Source organism: Lithobates pipiens, unplaced genomic scaffold (assembly GCF_037356315.1).
Source record: "Lithobates pipiens isolate NorthernLeopardFrog02 unplaced genomic scaffold, aLitPip1_a1.2 Scaffold_8, whole genome shotgun sequence".
NCBI classification, from domain to species: domain Eukaryota; kingdom Metazoa; phylum Chordata; class Amphibia; order Anura; family Ranidae; genus Lithobates; species Lithobates pipiens.
In genome coordinates this window covers 264399405-264414783 of record NW_027507903.1, presented here as the reverse complement: position 1 = coordinate 264414783, position 15379 = coordinate 264399405, and the positions used below count along the sequence as shown (strand labels likewise).

The 15379-nt window shown below is 42.9% G+C and overlaps 1 protein-coding gene across 2 annotated transcripts in view; it reads left to right on the top strand.

Moving 5' to 3' along the window:
* Nucleotides 1–15379, top strand: part of LRRIQ1 (leucine rich repeats and IQ motif containing 1) — a 332917-nt gene that overhangs the window by 199076 nt on the left and 118462 nt on the right. For both annotated transcript variants that reach the window (XM_077471833.1, XM_077471832.1), the window contains 2 exons: nt 3364–3459; nt 3558–3646. In XM_077471833.1, the coding sequence (XP_077327959.1) occupies nt 3364–3459; nt 3558–3646 (185 nt within the window). The remainder of the gene's footprint in view (nt 1–3363; nt 3460–3557; nt 3647–15379) is intronic.

The window sequence follows — 15379 nt, the reverse complement described above, 5'->3', positions numbered from 1 at the left end:
TAATGAATTAAATAGTTATATGCTTCAGTATGTTGCTCTAAAATGTCTAAGAGAAGATTAGAAAACGGGATCCTTTAATGGTTTTTTGAACATATAAGGTAGGTTCTCCATTATATTATGTTGCAGTGAAACAAATGTTTTGTTTCTGGCTGATCAAGAAAAAAAACAACAGATTCCCCTATCCACTCATTTGAGGTGGATGAATGATCAGTGCACAAATGTTCCAACAGTCCTGCTCGTAAATTGGAGCAGCCATAGGTGGGTCAAATCCATCTATGGTCAGCTTTAGTCTATCATTGACTCTGACTGACCGTGCACAAAAAAAGAGGGGATGGTAAAGACAGTGCATACAGAGCCTGCACGCTCATTTACAAACACACAAGCCCACAACAGTACATGCCATCTACTACACTAGTCTCTAATGTAATAGGTGCCATCTGTCATTGGCACTGCTCTCATTCAACAGAAGCCAACAGTTACAATTGTAATTTTTTTCTTCCAATTCAAAATAGGAGGGTGAATGGGATATTGCAAATAAAGCACAGGGCTTCACGATTATAGCTGCAAAATGAAGAGGGATGGCTTCAATGCTGGCTGACCCTCCTCCATTGGAACTCCAATAAATTGGGCTTCAGCCTCGATGGAGCTACAACAGAACAAAAATTTTTATTTTATTTAGAAAATACTGCACGCTTTTTAATGGGACTAAGTACTATGTCCACTCATTCCCCTGGGAGATTTAACAATAGTATTAAAATTCTGACTATACTATTTTTTATCCAAACTTTAGGCAATAATGAATTTAAATTGATTTTAAGCATCTCTTTCAAAGTCATCTTGTAGTGTAGTGGATTAACGTCACAGCTTCCTCTATGAGCCAAGGTCATTTCCTGCCCTGGGGGCTGGGCATTTTTCCCTCCTCCTTATCTTCTTGCACACTGGCCCTCTCACCACTCATGAGTTATCTTGTCTCTGGAGCCTATGAGAAAGGACCTGGCCACTGCAAGGGTTGAGGTCAGGTTAAGGTCAGTACTCTGTGAAGGCCAGTCAAGTTTTTCCACCCCAAACTCTCTCATCCATGACTTTATGTACCTTGTTGGTGTACTGTTGCACAGTCATGTTGGAACAGGAAGGGGCCATACCCAAATTGTTCCCATAAAGTTGAGAGCATGAAATTGTCTAAAATGTCTTGGTATGCTGATGTCCCCTTCAGTGGACCTAAGAGGCCAAGCCCAAGCCCTGAAAAACAATCTCACATCATAATCCCCCCTCCACCAAATGATTTTGATCAGTGCACAGAGCAAGGTCCAAAAAGACAAGTATAGTTCCTGACCTTAACCCAATAGAACACTTTTGGGATGAATTAGAGTGGGGGCAGTGAGCCTAGCCTTCTCGTGCCTGACCTCACAAATGCACTTCTGGAAAAATAGTCAAACGTTCCCATAGACACACTCCTAAACCTGGTGGACAGCCTTCCCAAAAGAATTGAAGCTGTTATAGCTGCAAAGGGTGAGCCAACTCAATATTGAACCCTACGGACTAAGACTGGGATGCCATTAAAGTTCATGTGCGTGTAAAGGCAGGTGTCACAAAACTTTTGGTGATATAGTGTATCGCGGGAGGCATAGTCTTTAATTCACAAATTTAGGAGAGGGCATGCCAGAGGCACATCATCAGGAAGCCCACTGGCTGAGCCCAGAAAAGCCAACAGCCTTCCGATGATGTCACACAAGAACATGGGGGGCAGGACTTGGGTGGTGGCAGAAGTGTATCTCAGAAGGACAATGCTGGATCCGCTGGGGGGTAAGTATCTGAATTGTGCACCACCCACAACCCCGTAAGCAGGGATTAAAAAATAAATGGAGGGGAAAGGTGAAGATCCCCTTTAAGTTGTAGTGGCTATAATGTGCCCCTATTTGAAATACTATTCTGGTAAAGCAAGCCAACGCTGGTATGTGATTTACACACCATAAACAAATAAAACTCCAAATAAGTGATATAATATAAATTCTCCTCACCTACTGTATATGATATAAACCAACCATGCAAATAGTTAATAAATACATAGTTAATTAATAAAAAATTATAAAAATCTTTTAATAAACAATGTCAATAAAGTTTGTAAAGTCTTGTTTAAAAAAAAGAATAACATACATGTTATAATTACCTACTCTGTGCAGGCTGGATCCGCCTCTTCTTGGGTCCCTCTTCAGTGCTTCTGGCCCCTCTCTCCTGTCGAGTGCCTCCACAGCAAGCATCTTGCTATGGGGGCACCCGAGCCGAGCTGCAGCTCTGTTTGTCCATTTAGACACGGAGCTGCCTTTTGGCCCCACCCCCCTCTCTCCCCCGATTGGCTGAATGACTTTGACAGCCATGGGAGCCAATGGTGTTGCTGCTGTTTCTCAGCCAATCAGCAGGAGAGTCCTGAATGACCAAGGGACTCATGGACATTGCTGGACAGAGATGAGGCTCAGGAAAGTATGGGGGGGGGGGTGCTGGGGCAGCTGCTCCACACAGAAGGCTTTTTATCTTAATGCATAAATGCTTTTACAACTCCTTTAATTATTCCCACTACAGTAACAAAGTGCTTATGCACATAGATGCTTCACTTCCTCAAGGTTCACTAATTGCACCTCATGTGTACACACACAGACCAGTACACAAATATAATCAATCAATTAAATTCATAATATTATAAATCTGTAATATCCTGGAGTTGGGCTCTATGTAAACTTATTTGTGTTTGATTTTTCTCTGAATATTCTGGTAACGTGTTTCAGGCTAGCAGCATCCATAACATTACAATATTAATTCCTGATGATTTACATAGTTAATGTATGCATGTTTCTTTAAGATTTCAGAGTGCATGATGTTTCTGTTTTTTTTTTATTTTTGTTGCTGGCCTACTGCTCAGATCTGAAAGCTTCCATATGACAATACAAGCAATGTGGCATAAAGCAGTCTTTGCTTGCATAAGTATACTATCTGTGTCTTTTTTATTATGTACTAATCTGTAGTAATGTCCTGCGTTAGTTAAAGTAAGTAGGCTATTTTGTATCTTTATTTGCAGGAAGAATATATCTTTATGTATCTTGATATAGATATGAATGTTATTCTGTGCAGGTCGGGATTTGTGTGCTGATGGTAATTTTTGAATAGTTCTTTAAGTAATTGAAAAGTAAACATTTCAAATGCTAGCAGACGTTCAAAACCTTTCACTATAGAGCTTTCTACCACTATTTAAACTAGATTTTATTTCAGATTTTGGAATGCATAAACAGTTAGCTGAAACAGCTTTAGACTACAAAGCTTTGGTGCATTTCTTTTTTAACTGATTTGGCCTATGATTTCATCTGATGTCAGGTTGGGGAAACAAAATTTGTCACATGTGTCTAGCATGAAGTCCAATATTGACATTTCCTTAAAGTTGGAGAAAGAGGAAAAAATTTCCCAGGAATGGTATGTAAAAGACTTCCTTTTACTCTATCTTGATGTGTCATCGAGTAATCAAAATGTGAGCCAAACATGTATATGTAAGGTAATATGCTTTCCTGCAGGGGATTTAAAGATGCAGCTACAGTACAACTGATGTTGAAAAGAGCCCAGAAGATGAAATCCAAGCAAGCAAAACACAAACGAATGTTAGGTAAGTGACTGGGAATCAGAGATTTTTTGGAACACATACATTTTGTATGCACTGTTGTGTGGCTGACGTGGTAGCTACGGTTAATTGAATATAACAAATAAACTGACAATACTCCTAATGTTATATTAAACAACCAACAATTGTATTTTGTTAAGAAAAACATTTATAACATGCAATAATAATACAACCAGTTGTGTAGATGTTAATAGAACTCATAAACCGCAGAACAGAACAAACCAGCATTCTTAAAACTAAAAGACAAAGAAAAAACGTTCTGTTGTGCATGTGTGTGAATACATGATTTTCCAGTGGTAATGAAAAAAAAAGTCATATTGTTTTCTGTTTTAAATCCACATATTTGAAGGCACAATCCAGAGACCAAATGCTGTCTTTGGTGGGTGAAAAAATTGTGAGTTGCTACTTCATTGCAGAGTTTCTATGTATTCTGATATCTTTTCATTCAGTTAATCTAAAATGATTATTACACAGAAGATCGCCCTAGACCAGGAGGTCTTAAACTTTTTAATCCAAGAAACCAGATAAATCAATTGTTATAATACTGAGACTCAAATTAAAATAAAAACAGCAGTTCATCACTTATACAAAGTCTAATTAATAACTGCATAAATCACTGCAGGTCCCCTGACCATTTCTATAAACTTGGTGAAGCTGAGAGAAATACATTTGCTACATTTTATTTTTGGTATTTTCAACTAGTGCTAGGATATCTACTGTACCACTTTGCCTTTGTAATTACTTCTGTAGTTTCCTATAAGGCTGCAGTCACGATTTTTGCCACCATTTTGTACAGGTCAAAAGGCCACCAATGTAAAAGGAAGAAAAATGCCCAAATCTGCCCGAATTGAGCTACAAAAAAGCTGCAGAACTTTTTTGAGCTTCAGGCATTTGGCTTCTGGCGTTTTTGGAGTAGAGATGTGAACCATCTCCATAGAGAATAATTGATTTGATTCCCTCCAGAATTTGTAGCTTCAGGCTTCATTCTTCATAGGTTTAAAAAGTGGTGGAGGTGGGGGTCGTTTTGGGTGGGAATATTTATTACTTTTTTATCCCATAGAAATGAATGCTCTTTGTGATACAATACCCCATATTGTTGATGAGCTTTGTAATATATTAAGCTAACTTTTTGCTTGAATCAAATGAACTTTGGTACAAAGACAATATAATACCCACAATTTTAGTAAAATATAAAAGATTGAATTAAGTAAATAGATACCAAACATGACAAGTCTTAAAAACACACCTTGTGGGAGCTCCGCTGGCTGATAGGCAATCCGCGGCCATCCTCCGCTGCGGTTGGCTAAATTCATCGATTAGCTGCCTCTTATTGTCCACCGCGACCCCCGCTACACGTCCGTACCCTTCTGACTGTAATCTGATCGGGGTGGACCACGGGATTCGGCCCGTTGTGCTCTGCATAGGCCGCACTGCCGGCCGCCATCTTGCGGCCTACAAAGCCTCCGGAGACACCGCACTTTCCTACGGGACCAGCCGGAAGCCACTCCGGCGGCGGAGTGAAGCAGTCCCGGGGGGTGGCTCGTTATTGATGCCCTACACAGGTGGACACTATCTGGAGCCATCCTATCCTGCCTCCACCTAAGCCGGTGAGTCCCTCAAGGAACTTTTTAGTTGATTCCCCCCTTCCAGTCCCCCCCCCGTCGGGTGGGAGCTCATATTGCCTGCATCTGCCTCTCCAAAGGGAGCCACGGACTATACAAGAGCCTGCAGCAGACCCAGCCAGCCCCCATCTGCAGTCCTACTCAGGCAAGGCCCTGGCTTCGGCCTATTCTGGGTGTAGGCAACCATCTTACTACACCCAGCACCTTACAGTTATTATCACCACAGCCTCATAGTGAGCAAGAGGAGTGGATTCTTCTGAAAATATCTACACCCATTATCTGTTATCTAAATGTTGTCTGTCATCTACAACCATCGTGAACTTTAACTGAGTTAAAGGGGGGCGCATGCGCGGAGGCTCCTAAGATGGACGCGTAGTCCGAGAGCTCCGTCCCGCCGCAGCAGCTCCGGCCTCTCTTTCGGCACCCCCAGCAGTGATTTTCGTTCGGAAAGTACCCACGCAGCCAGCGGAAGCCTCGGGGACACATCCGATGTATGCGGGAGCGGTAAGGAGGAACCTGAAGCCTGCATTCGAAGCCGCTGTGTCCCTGTCAGAAACGGCCAAGATGGCGGCGGATCCGTGCGGCCCAGGCCCCGCGCGCTCGCCTAGCCTACACACAGCGGCATCCCCGTCCTTACTGGCACTGGACCCCTTAGCTGACTTCCCCCCCCTGGGAGCCACCTCTCCTGCCTCTACTGCATCCCTCCTGGAGCATACTCTGGCGGACATGGGTCTTTCACCCATGGAGGCAGGTCCACCTCAGTCACATCCCTCACTACAACCTGAGGCCTCGGGCCTACATCATAACTTGAATGTGTCTGATCTCTTTACTAAGTTTGCTGAACTCCTGAATGTAACGGCACATAAGATTACAAGTGACATTAAGGCTGACCTTCAGCATATAGGCTCCCGCATTGAAATAGTAGAGTCTAATTTGGAATCCACTATTACCAGGACCAATCAAAACACGGCGTGCATACAGAATCTACAAGAACAATTGGAGACTGCACAAGCTAAAATAGACGATCTCGAAAATAGAAATCGAAGGTACAATTTTCGGGTCAGGGGGCTTCCTGAATCCTTCAAAGATGTCCCTGAGGCGGTTTCTTCTATCATCAAAACACTAATTCCAGATATCCCGACCCACCGACTGGAATTGGATAGGGCCCACAGAGCCCTCAGGCCTCCCAGGGCGGATGGCCTCCCCCGAGACATCGTGGTTAAACCCCACTTCTATTCAGTCAAAGAGGAAATAATGCGCAAGTCAAGATCCTTACCGAAGATCCTTTTTCAAGGCCATCATCTGCAGATCTTCGCTGACTTATCTCCGTCTACTATCCAAAAAAGGAGAACATTGAAACCTCTGCTTCAAGTCCTGATGGAGAAAGAAATCAAATATTGGTGGCTCTTTCCATTCCAGCTCAAATTTGTCTGGAGAGGCAAAGCTTACACTTTCGGTTCCCTGCATGAAGGGGAAAAACTCCTGCTGCAGCTAGGCCTCATCAGCCAGACTCCAAATCACGCTCCTCATGGAAACACGCTACAATCTGCCAAGAGACAACTGCCCACCAGCCCCCTGCCTCCAGTGTGGGAGACAGTACGTTCCAAAAAGTCTAAGGAAACTGGTCCCCCCTGAGAGCACCAACCACAAGCTGTCCAAGTTCTTTGTAACCTCTCAGAAGCTCCCCGGGAGCAAATGCCACCCCACTTATGCCTTGGATCCTGTCCCTTTCCTTTGTCTACTGCTGCCTCTCCCATCCACGGTGGACATGAGGCGGACTTTGGAGAGTGACTAGGCCGTTTGACCCCCTTTGGGACTTCCCATTGTTTTTCCCCATGTCCCACTCCTTCTCATGCATGTTTCTGGGGGGGGGGGGGTGGGGGAATGTGTTTGGTCCTTATACTTTTCTCCCTGAATGATACCTTGGGTTTCATTATTGGCTCCTATCCTCGCCCACCCGTGAGGCCGGCGATTTTTTTTTTTGTTTATGTTCGCTCATCTACCTGCCAAATGTCCGTGACTTTAAATTCCTCTTAGTTTCAGGTGTCCTCTATGTTCCTTTGCGTACACTTTCCTTACATTTTTCATATGTTGATTTTTTACACATTTATTGCTGCATGACGGGCTCTCGGTCATCCCCCTCCACTTTAGCTTATCCCAACTTATTAATCATAGTGGAGACACGAGAGCCTTGGTTGTAATGGTGCCTTATTTCAGCTTATTTTTATATGTTTTATGGTTTACCCATAATTGTTGGGGCCTGCCTGCTGCGGCGGTACTCATGTACCCCCCATTTGTCTGGCTTACTGGGGCGTATTGGTCCTAGTGACTGGACAAACCATGTCCCAATTTTTTGAAGGTACGGTTTGTGTGAATGTTTTGTCGTTGCTTGTTGAGGGCTCTGTCCCCTCCACTATACGGTTGGCTCTCTTGTCACCCGTCTTTCTATCTATCCTTCTCTCTTTTCTTCTTTCCCTCTGTATTTATTTTTACACTTTCGTTGCAGGAGTCGCCGGAGGTTCCTTACATCGGAACATTCATCTTCCTCGGGGGCTACTTCCATGGTTGGTAGTATTTATTGGGTTTGGTGGGCTCTGTGGGGTAAGTGCTTTTGATTTCTATGGCGGTCCCCCCTCTCTGCTCAATGACTGATACGCCCTTGCCTCCACTATCCCCACTCAAATTTATCTCCCACAATTCCCAGGGACTGAACTCTCCCATTAAACGTCGCAAAGTATTTCAGTATCTATACAAACATGGGGTAGAGGTGGCTCTGCTTCAGGAAACACACTTCCCTAAAAGATTTAACCCCTCCTTTATACACTCTAAATTCCCTCTATTTTACCTGGCCAATGCAGAGGATAAAACTAGGGGAGTGGGCATCTTTATTTCTAAACGCTGCAAATTTACACTGAAATCCGAATTCAAGGATACGGAGGGTAGGTTCTTGTTAGTGGTGGGTGATCTCGATGGAAAGCTGTACTCTTTAGTTTCTTACTATGCTCCCAACAAGGGCCAGCTAGCCTTTTTTAAACGTATGCTTTCTACTCTATCGCCATTACTGGAAGGTACTGTGGTTTTCGATGGGGACTCCAATACCGCATTTGACCAGGGTTTAGACAAGTCACGCCCTCCTGGCAAGCGCCTGACCAGACCTACCAATCAAAGCCTACGTATAGCCAAGCTGCTCTTTCAGCGAGGTTTGGTTGACATCTGGAGAGAAGTGAATCCGACCCTAAAAGACTTTACTCACTATTCTAACCCTCATGGCTCCTTCTCCCGGATAGACCACATCCTTGTCGAATCTGCCTCTATTCCTCTGGCTACAAGGGCTAGTATTAAGGAGGTGGTCTGGTCAGATCACTCAATGGTAGTTTTGTGCCTCTCTCGTCCTGCTAACCACAGGCCGAGTAGACGTTGGAGACTTAATGAGTCTATTTTGAGTGATCCCGCTAACGTTCAAGAAATTGAACGAAACATCCTTCAATACTTTGCCACAAATGATACACCTGACATAAATGCCACTTGCCTGTGGGCTGCCCATAAGGCGGTAATTAGGGGTCAACTTATACAACTTTCTTCACAAATCAACAAAGCTAACAAAGCTAATATTGAAAATCTGGACTGGGAGTACACCAAACTAGCCAAACAACATAAAAAGAACCCAAGCTCGGTCCCCATTCCCCAACTTGATGCTGCTAGAGTGGCTTTGAACTTGGCCCTAACCACCAAAGCCGAAAAATGGCTGCGCTGGAATAGAGCAAGATTCTACTATCAGGGTGATAACATTGGTTCTATGCTGGCCAGGAGATTGACACCTAAATTCAGATCCCCGGCTCTCCCCAGAATCAGAATACAAGGAGGCTCTATGTCCCAGAATCCCCAGCGCATTATGCGCGAATTCCACGACTTTTACACATCATTGTACAGTAGTACTCATAGTCCATCCCCTGCAGAGATTAACAAATTCCTAGATACCCTCCCGATCCCCTCACTAGAAGATAGACACAAATCTAGGATGGATTCGCCCATTTCAGCGGATGAGGTGTGCGCGGTGATTAAAAATTTGAAAACGCATTCGGCCCCTGGTCCGGACGGGTTTTCGATTCCCTACTATAAGGCGTTTGCCCCTACGCTTGCCCCGTACATGGCCCGTTTTTTCAACACTCTCCGAAGGGGGGGAGTTTAGATTCCTCTCTCAATGAGGCTTACATCACTGTTCTCCCTAAGCCTAATAAAGATGCCAGTTCAGTCGGTAATTATAGACCAATCTCTCTTATCAATAATGATTTAAAGATTCTGACCAAGATCCTTGCGGACCGTCTGGCTTCCTTCATTAGCTTATACATACACAAGGACCAAGTGGGATTCATTCCGGGTCGACAAGGTCCGGACCAAACTCGAAGGGCCATAGACATCATATCGCTTCTTAATTCGAATTGGGACGGGAAATCTACCAGACAGGGATGCCTCTTGTCTTTGGATCTCCAAAAAGCGTTTGACTCTGTACACTGGTCATATATTTTCACCACCCTACAACGTTGGGGATTTGGAGAGTCTTTTCTCAATGTCTTGCGCGCCCTGTACTCGTCCCCAACGGCCCAGGTACGTCTGCAGGGATTTTATTCGGAATCTTTCCCCATATCCAGAGGGACAAGACAGGGATGTCCGCTTTCCCCTTTAATTTTTGCAATAGCGATCGAATCCCTGGCCATAGCCATTAGGCATAACCCAAATATACAAGGTATCCATTGCGGTTCTATCCAACACAAATGTGCTTTAATTGCGGACGACATCCTTATGTTCGTCTCTTCCCCCCTGACCTCGTTGCCCAATATTTGTAGTCTCTTAGATGACTTTGGATCGATTTCGGGTCTCAGGGTTAATTATCAGAAATCTCAAGCTCTTAATGTTAATATCCCTGGCTCACTCATAGAAAGGCTTAGGGACAGCTTCAAGTTCACCTGGAGTGACTCATCAATATCGTATCTGGGGATTAAATTAACCACTAGGATCGATCTCCTCCATCAAGCTAATTACCCTTCGTTATTCCGCAAATTGGAGGAGGATCTCATCGGGTGGACTGGGCTGTCCCTATCCTGGCTGGGTAGAATCAATGCTATAAAGATGACGCTGCTCCCTCGCATTCTGTATTATTTCAGGGCTCTTCCCATCCCGGTGGATAGAGTACGCCTGCAACGCTTTCAAGCTAAAGTTATTAAATTTGTCTGGGGTAAGGGTGGACATAGATTTTCTAAATCTATTTTATTCAGATCCAAATCGGAAGGTGGTTTGGGACTTCCAAACTTACGTCTATATTATCAAGCAGCCCAATTGACACAGATGTCAGCTGTCTATTCTAGATGGGAACAGCCTGATTGGATACAGATAGAGAGACAAGCGGTACCTAGGCACACGCTAGACTTCCTGATGTGGAGCCCTAAAAAGATGAGACCTCCGATCCTTTCACCAACTCTCTCGCACTCCTTCGCAGTTTGGGATGGACTTAAACATAATTGCTCCCTAATTTCCCAATTAAAACCTTTATCTCACCTATTCCATAACCCAGACTTCCCTCCGGGCCTGAACATTAAAGCCTTTCAATGGTGGCTGGACAAGGGGCTATATAGAATAGGTCATTTCCTCAGACCTGTGGGCCCAATCTCTAAAGCCTACTGCACCAGCAAACTTGATATGCCCCCCACTGAAATATTTCGATTCACTCAGATCTCAAATTTCCTACACAAAAAATGCAAGTCCCTTCCCAGTGGTCCTCAGGTGACGACTTATGAAACATGGTGCTGTCGGTCCGATGAGCAGAGGGGGGGGGATTTCAGTCATTTATAAGGCACTGTCTTCCACAAAGTCCAAGACATCTTACATGTTGGCCTGGGAAGAGGACCTTAACCAATCCTGGAGCATTGAGCAGTGGCATGGTATGTTCCTGAAATCCTTCAGAGGTATCCTTAACCCAAGTATGATAGAGGCTGGTGTCAAGGTGCTAACGAGATGGTACCTAGTCCCTTCGAAATTGGCCAAAATGTTCCCTTCCGCCTCCCCACTGTGCTTCAGGGGATGCGGCCTTCGAGGTGACATGATACACACGTGGTGGACATGCCCTAGAATACGGCAGTTCTGGTATAGGATCTTTACCTGGATATCCAGAGTCTCTGCAACACCAGTTCAGATGTCTCCTTTGGTGGCACTTCTTAATTTCCCTACAGAGGGAGCCTCCAGGAGTACGCAACGCCTCATCACTTTCATTTTATTGGGTGCTAAGCTCACTCTTGCCAAAGCCTGGAAGCAGCCCTCTGTTTCCACTATACAGGCCAAAAGGAAAATTTCCTGGATTATGTTACAAGAAAAGACGGCAAGCGTACTCCTGGATCGCTCGGATAAATTTAGGGCCACTTGGGAACCATGGGCGCACTTCGTGGGAGTTTCTCTATCCACATAAATGCTCCCGGATTTAGACCCTGATTACGGTTCTGTTACCCCCAGGCGACTCCTGTAGGAAAATGCCACTTCCCTTTACCTTCTTTATATCTTTCTCCCTTCCTCTTCTTCTCCTTTTCTACTATTTTTTATTCTTCACCTTCTTCTAAGGAGCCTAGTGAAAGACGGTCTTTAGTGGACGCTTCATTGCGGAGTTGGGCCGGGCCAGCTGATTTCAGGGCCAGTTCCTGCATCGCAATGTGGATCTCAGTATTTTACACTCGGTTCACAGAAACCTGATTTACATACTTTCATCCAGTTGCACTGGGCTTCTGTGCCCATTCGGGATGTTGTTCCATTCATCTCAGGATTACTTTTGCATTATAGCCATGCTACATGTTTTGGTTACATATGATGGCTCACGTATATAATTTAATAACCCTTGTGGATTTACTCCTGGTCCTATCTGTCTTTATTTTTGGCAGGGGGATAGGGGCCCTCGGCCACAGCAAAGAGCCCTTATGGGGTGGCGGAGATCCCTCCCTCCTTCCATGACCATTATATTTTTTATGTATTATCCTTATTTGACTGGGATTTTGTTCAAATGCCTACGTTAGCTCAGGCCTATTAGAGGCAAATGTTTACCTCAGTTACATGAATGTGTACTTCCCATCATATGTATTTCGTGTTGGATTCGGGTCAGTATTATAATGCTCTGTATGCTTGCAAACTGGCTTGACATATTCAAACTTAAGACTGTCCATATTTCTATATTGTCTTTCACTATGTTTTAGTCATTTTCACGTTGACTTTGTTTACTGTTCTTGATGCAAAATAAAAAATATTGAAACGAAAAAACACACCTTGTTTTTGCATTTGTGATTGTGTGCCGGACAACAGGCATTACGTTGATTTATTTATTTATTTTTAAATATGTTTTATTATAATTTTATTTTTGCTTTACTTTATTTTTTAATGAACTTATTTCTATCACAAGGTGATAACAAACTCATTGGATTTAGCATAGTATTGAGCAGATGACAGGTACTCTTTATAGAGACATTGGGGGTCTATTGGACTCCAATGTCTCCCCTCCCCTAAAAATCATCTGACCAAGCAGAGATCTGTTTGGTTACATGCCTCCCTGGTTGATGGCTCTGAAATTGTAAGTGACTAAATCATTCACTTCCTGTTTCATTGCAGATGTTCCTAGGTCTCAGCCCACTGATGTGGCTCCCGGTAAGAGAGGGATAGGCTAAGAACCACAATTGGGGCAGGGTGGAAATGCACCACCAGCACATTGAAAGTAATCATACAGCTATACAGCCACCCGATCACTTTCATGTTACAGTGGAAAACTGGCCGAAAAAGCAAGCACAAGCTCATGACTGCTAAAGCAGCCATGAGCTTGTGCTTAACCGGATGTAGTATACACAAAAAGCTGAAGTGATTAAAAAGGTTTTTTTTGTTATTTTATTTACATATACTAGTGTGTCATATTTGTTTATCGGTTCTTTATAGTAATCGTGCTCCTAACATTTAAATAGTAAACTGTCTGTGATTGAAAATTGCCACATAAACTTCAAATTACATGTTCTTGTAGAGGACTTTATATATTTTCAAAGCACAACATCACTTTACCATGTTTTTTTTTACCACCGAACAATATAAAACATGCCTTTTCTATTAGATTTTATCTCCTCATGTTTTCAAAGATTCAGGGTACAGGATTACAGTACAATCTTATGAATACTGCACATTTAATCCCTGACTAACTCCACATAAAAGGATTTGGAGTCCCCCTGGAGGTCATGGCATGCAGTTCCTTCTAGTCACTTTGCGATCCTTGTTTTTTGTCCTTGAATATAAAAAGTGTCTTTATATTGTGTTATTATATTGTATTTTTTTCAGTCAACAAAACACATTTTCTGTTTGATATAAAATATGGAACTAGTTAATATTTATTAAAATACTAATTACTGTAGGATTCCTGGAAAAAAACTAGGTAAACGTTAAAAAATCTATGTATGGACTTATTCATCAATAGAGTTTGAAAGTTATTGGGCCCGATAGACTATCAGCAGTAAGCAATTAACCACTTCATGCAAAACAATGTACCCGTATGTCGGTACCTTGATGATAAATACAGGGGTTATGGCAGCAGCTAGCTGCCATAACTCCGGTATTTTCGGGAATGTCACGCGTTTCTCTGTATGATAAAAGTGGTTTCTGTGGCAGAGACGATCGCGTCCTCTCCCGTGGATGCCTGGCTGCTGACTGACGGGAAGGGGGCAAACGACATCAAACATCACTTCCGCCCATAGCTCTTAAATGAGAAAAAAAAGAAAAAATTCAAGTGACATTTATTTTTTTATTTATTTTTTTAATGTATTTTAGTGTAAATATGAGATCTGAGGTCTTTTTGACCCCAGATCTCATATTTAAGAGGTCCTGTCATGCTTTTTTTCTATTAAAAAAGATGTTTACATTCCTTGTAATAGGAATAAAAGTAACCCGATTTTTTTTTTTTTTTTAAAGACCGTGTCAAAATAAAAAATGAAAAGTAAAATAAGAAAAAAAAATGAGCTTGCACACAGAAGTGAACGCATAAGTGAGTAGTGCCGTATATGAAAATGGTGTTCAAATCATACATGTGAGGTATCGCTGCAATCATTCGAGTGAGAGCAATAATTCTAGCTATAGTACTCCTCTGTACCTCAAAACTGATAACCTGTAGAAATTGTTAAGCATCGCCTATGGAGGTTTTTAAGGGTAAAAGCCATGAGCGGGCGCAATTTTGAAGCGTGACATGTTGGGTATCAATTTAACATTATCTTTCACAATATAAAAAGAAATTGGGCTAACTTTACTGTTGTCTTATTTTTTAATTCAAAAAAGTGTATTTAAAAACAAAAGTGTGCTTGTAAGACCATTGCACAAATATGGTGTGACGGAAAGTATTGCAACGTGCGCCATTTTATTCCTTAGGGTGTTAGAAAAAATCTTATATAATGTTTAGGGGTTCCAAGTAATTTTCTAGCAAAAAAACTTATTTTAACTATGACAACAAGTGTAAAAAAGAGGCTTGGTCCGTGATTGCAACATTTATACTAGTGCGTCAATTAAAACGGATTTTCTAGTGGAATGCAAAATGTGCGTCAGCAATAGGAAATTCCCTATGTGTGACATATAGCATTAAAGTCGCAATTTGTACATCATATAGATGTATGTACATAAAATAAGTGCATTAGTGCGCCAAGCAGTAGGTGGTGCAGGACTCATAGTTATATATGGCAGTAATGTAGAATGCACAGTACAGGCATACCCCACTTTACGTACACAATGGGGTTTATTTACTAAAGCTGGAAAGTGCAAAATTAGGCTCACTTCTGCATATATGTAAATTGTTACTAGCTAAATAGGAATGATTTTATTATGCATATTTTTTGAATGTGTGTTTTTTTAACCACTTGCCGACCGCCGCACGACGATGTACTTCGACAGAATGGCACGGGCAGGCATATTGGCGTACATGTACGTCCGTGCCTTCCCGCGGGTCGGGGGCCCGATCGGGCCCCCGCCCGGTGCCTGCAGCGGTCGGTATTCGTTCGGGAACGATCCGGGATGAGGGGACGGCCATTCATTCATGGCCACCCCCTCG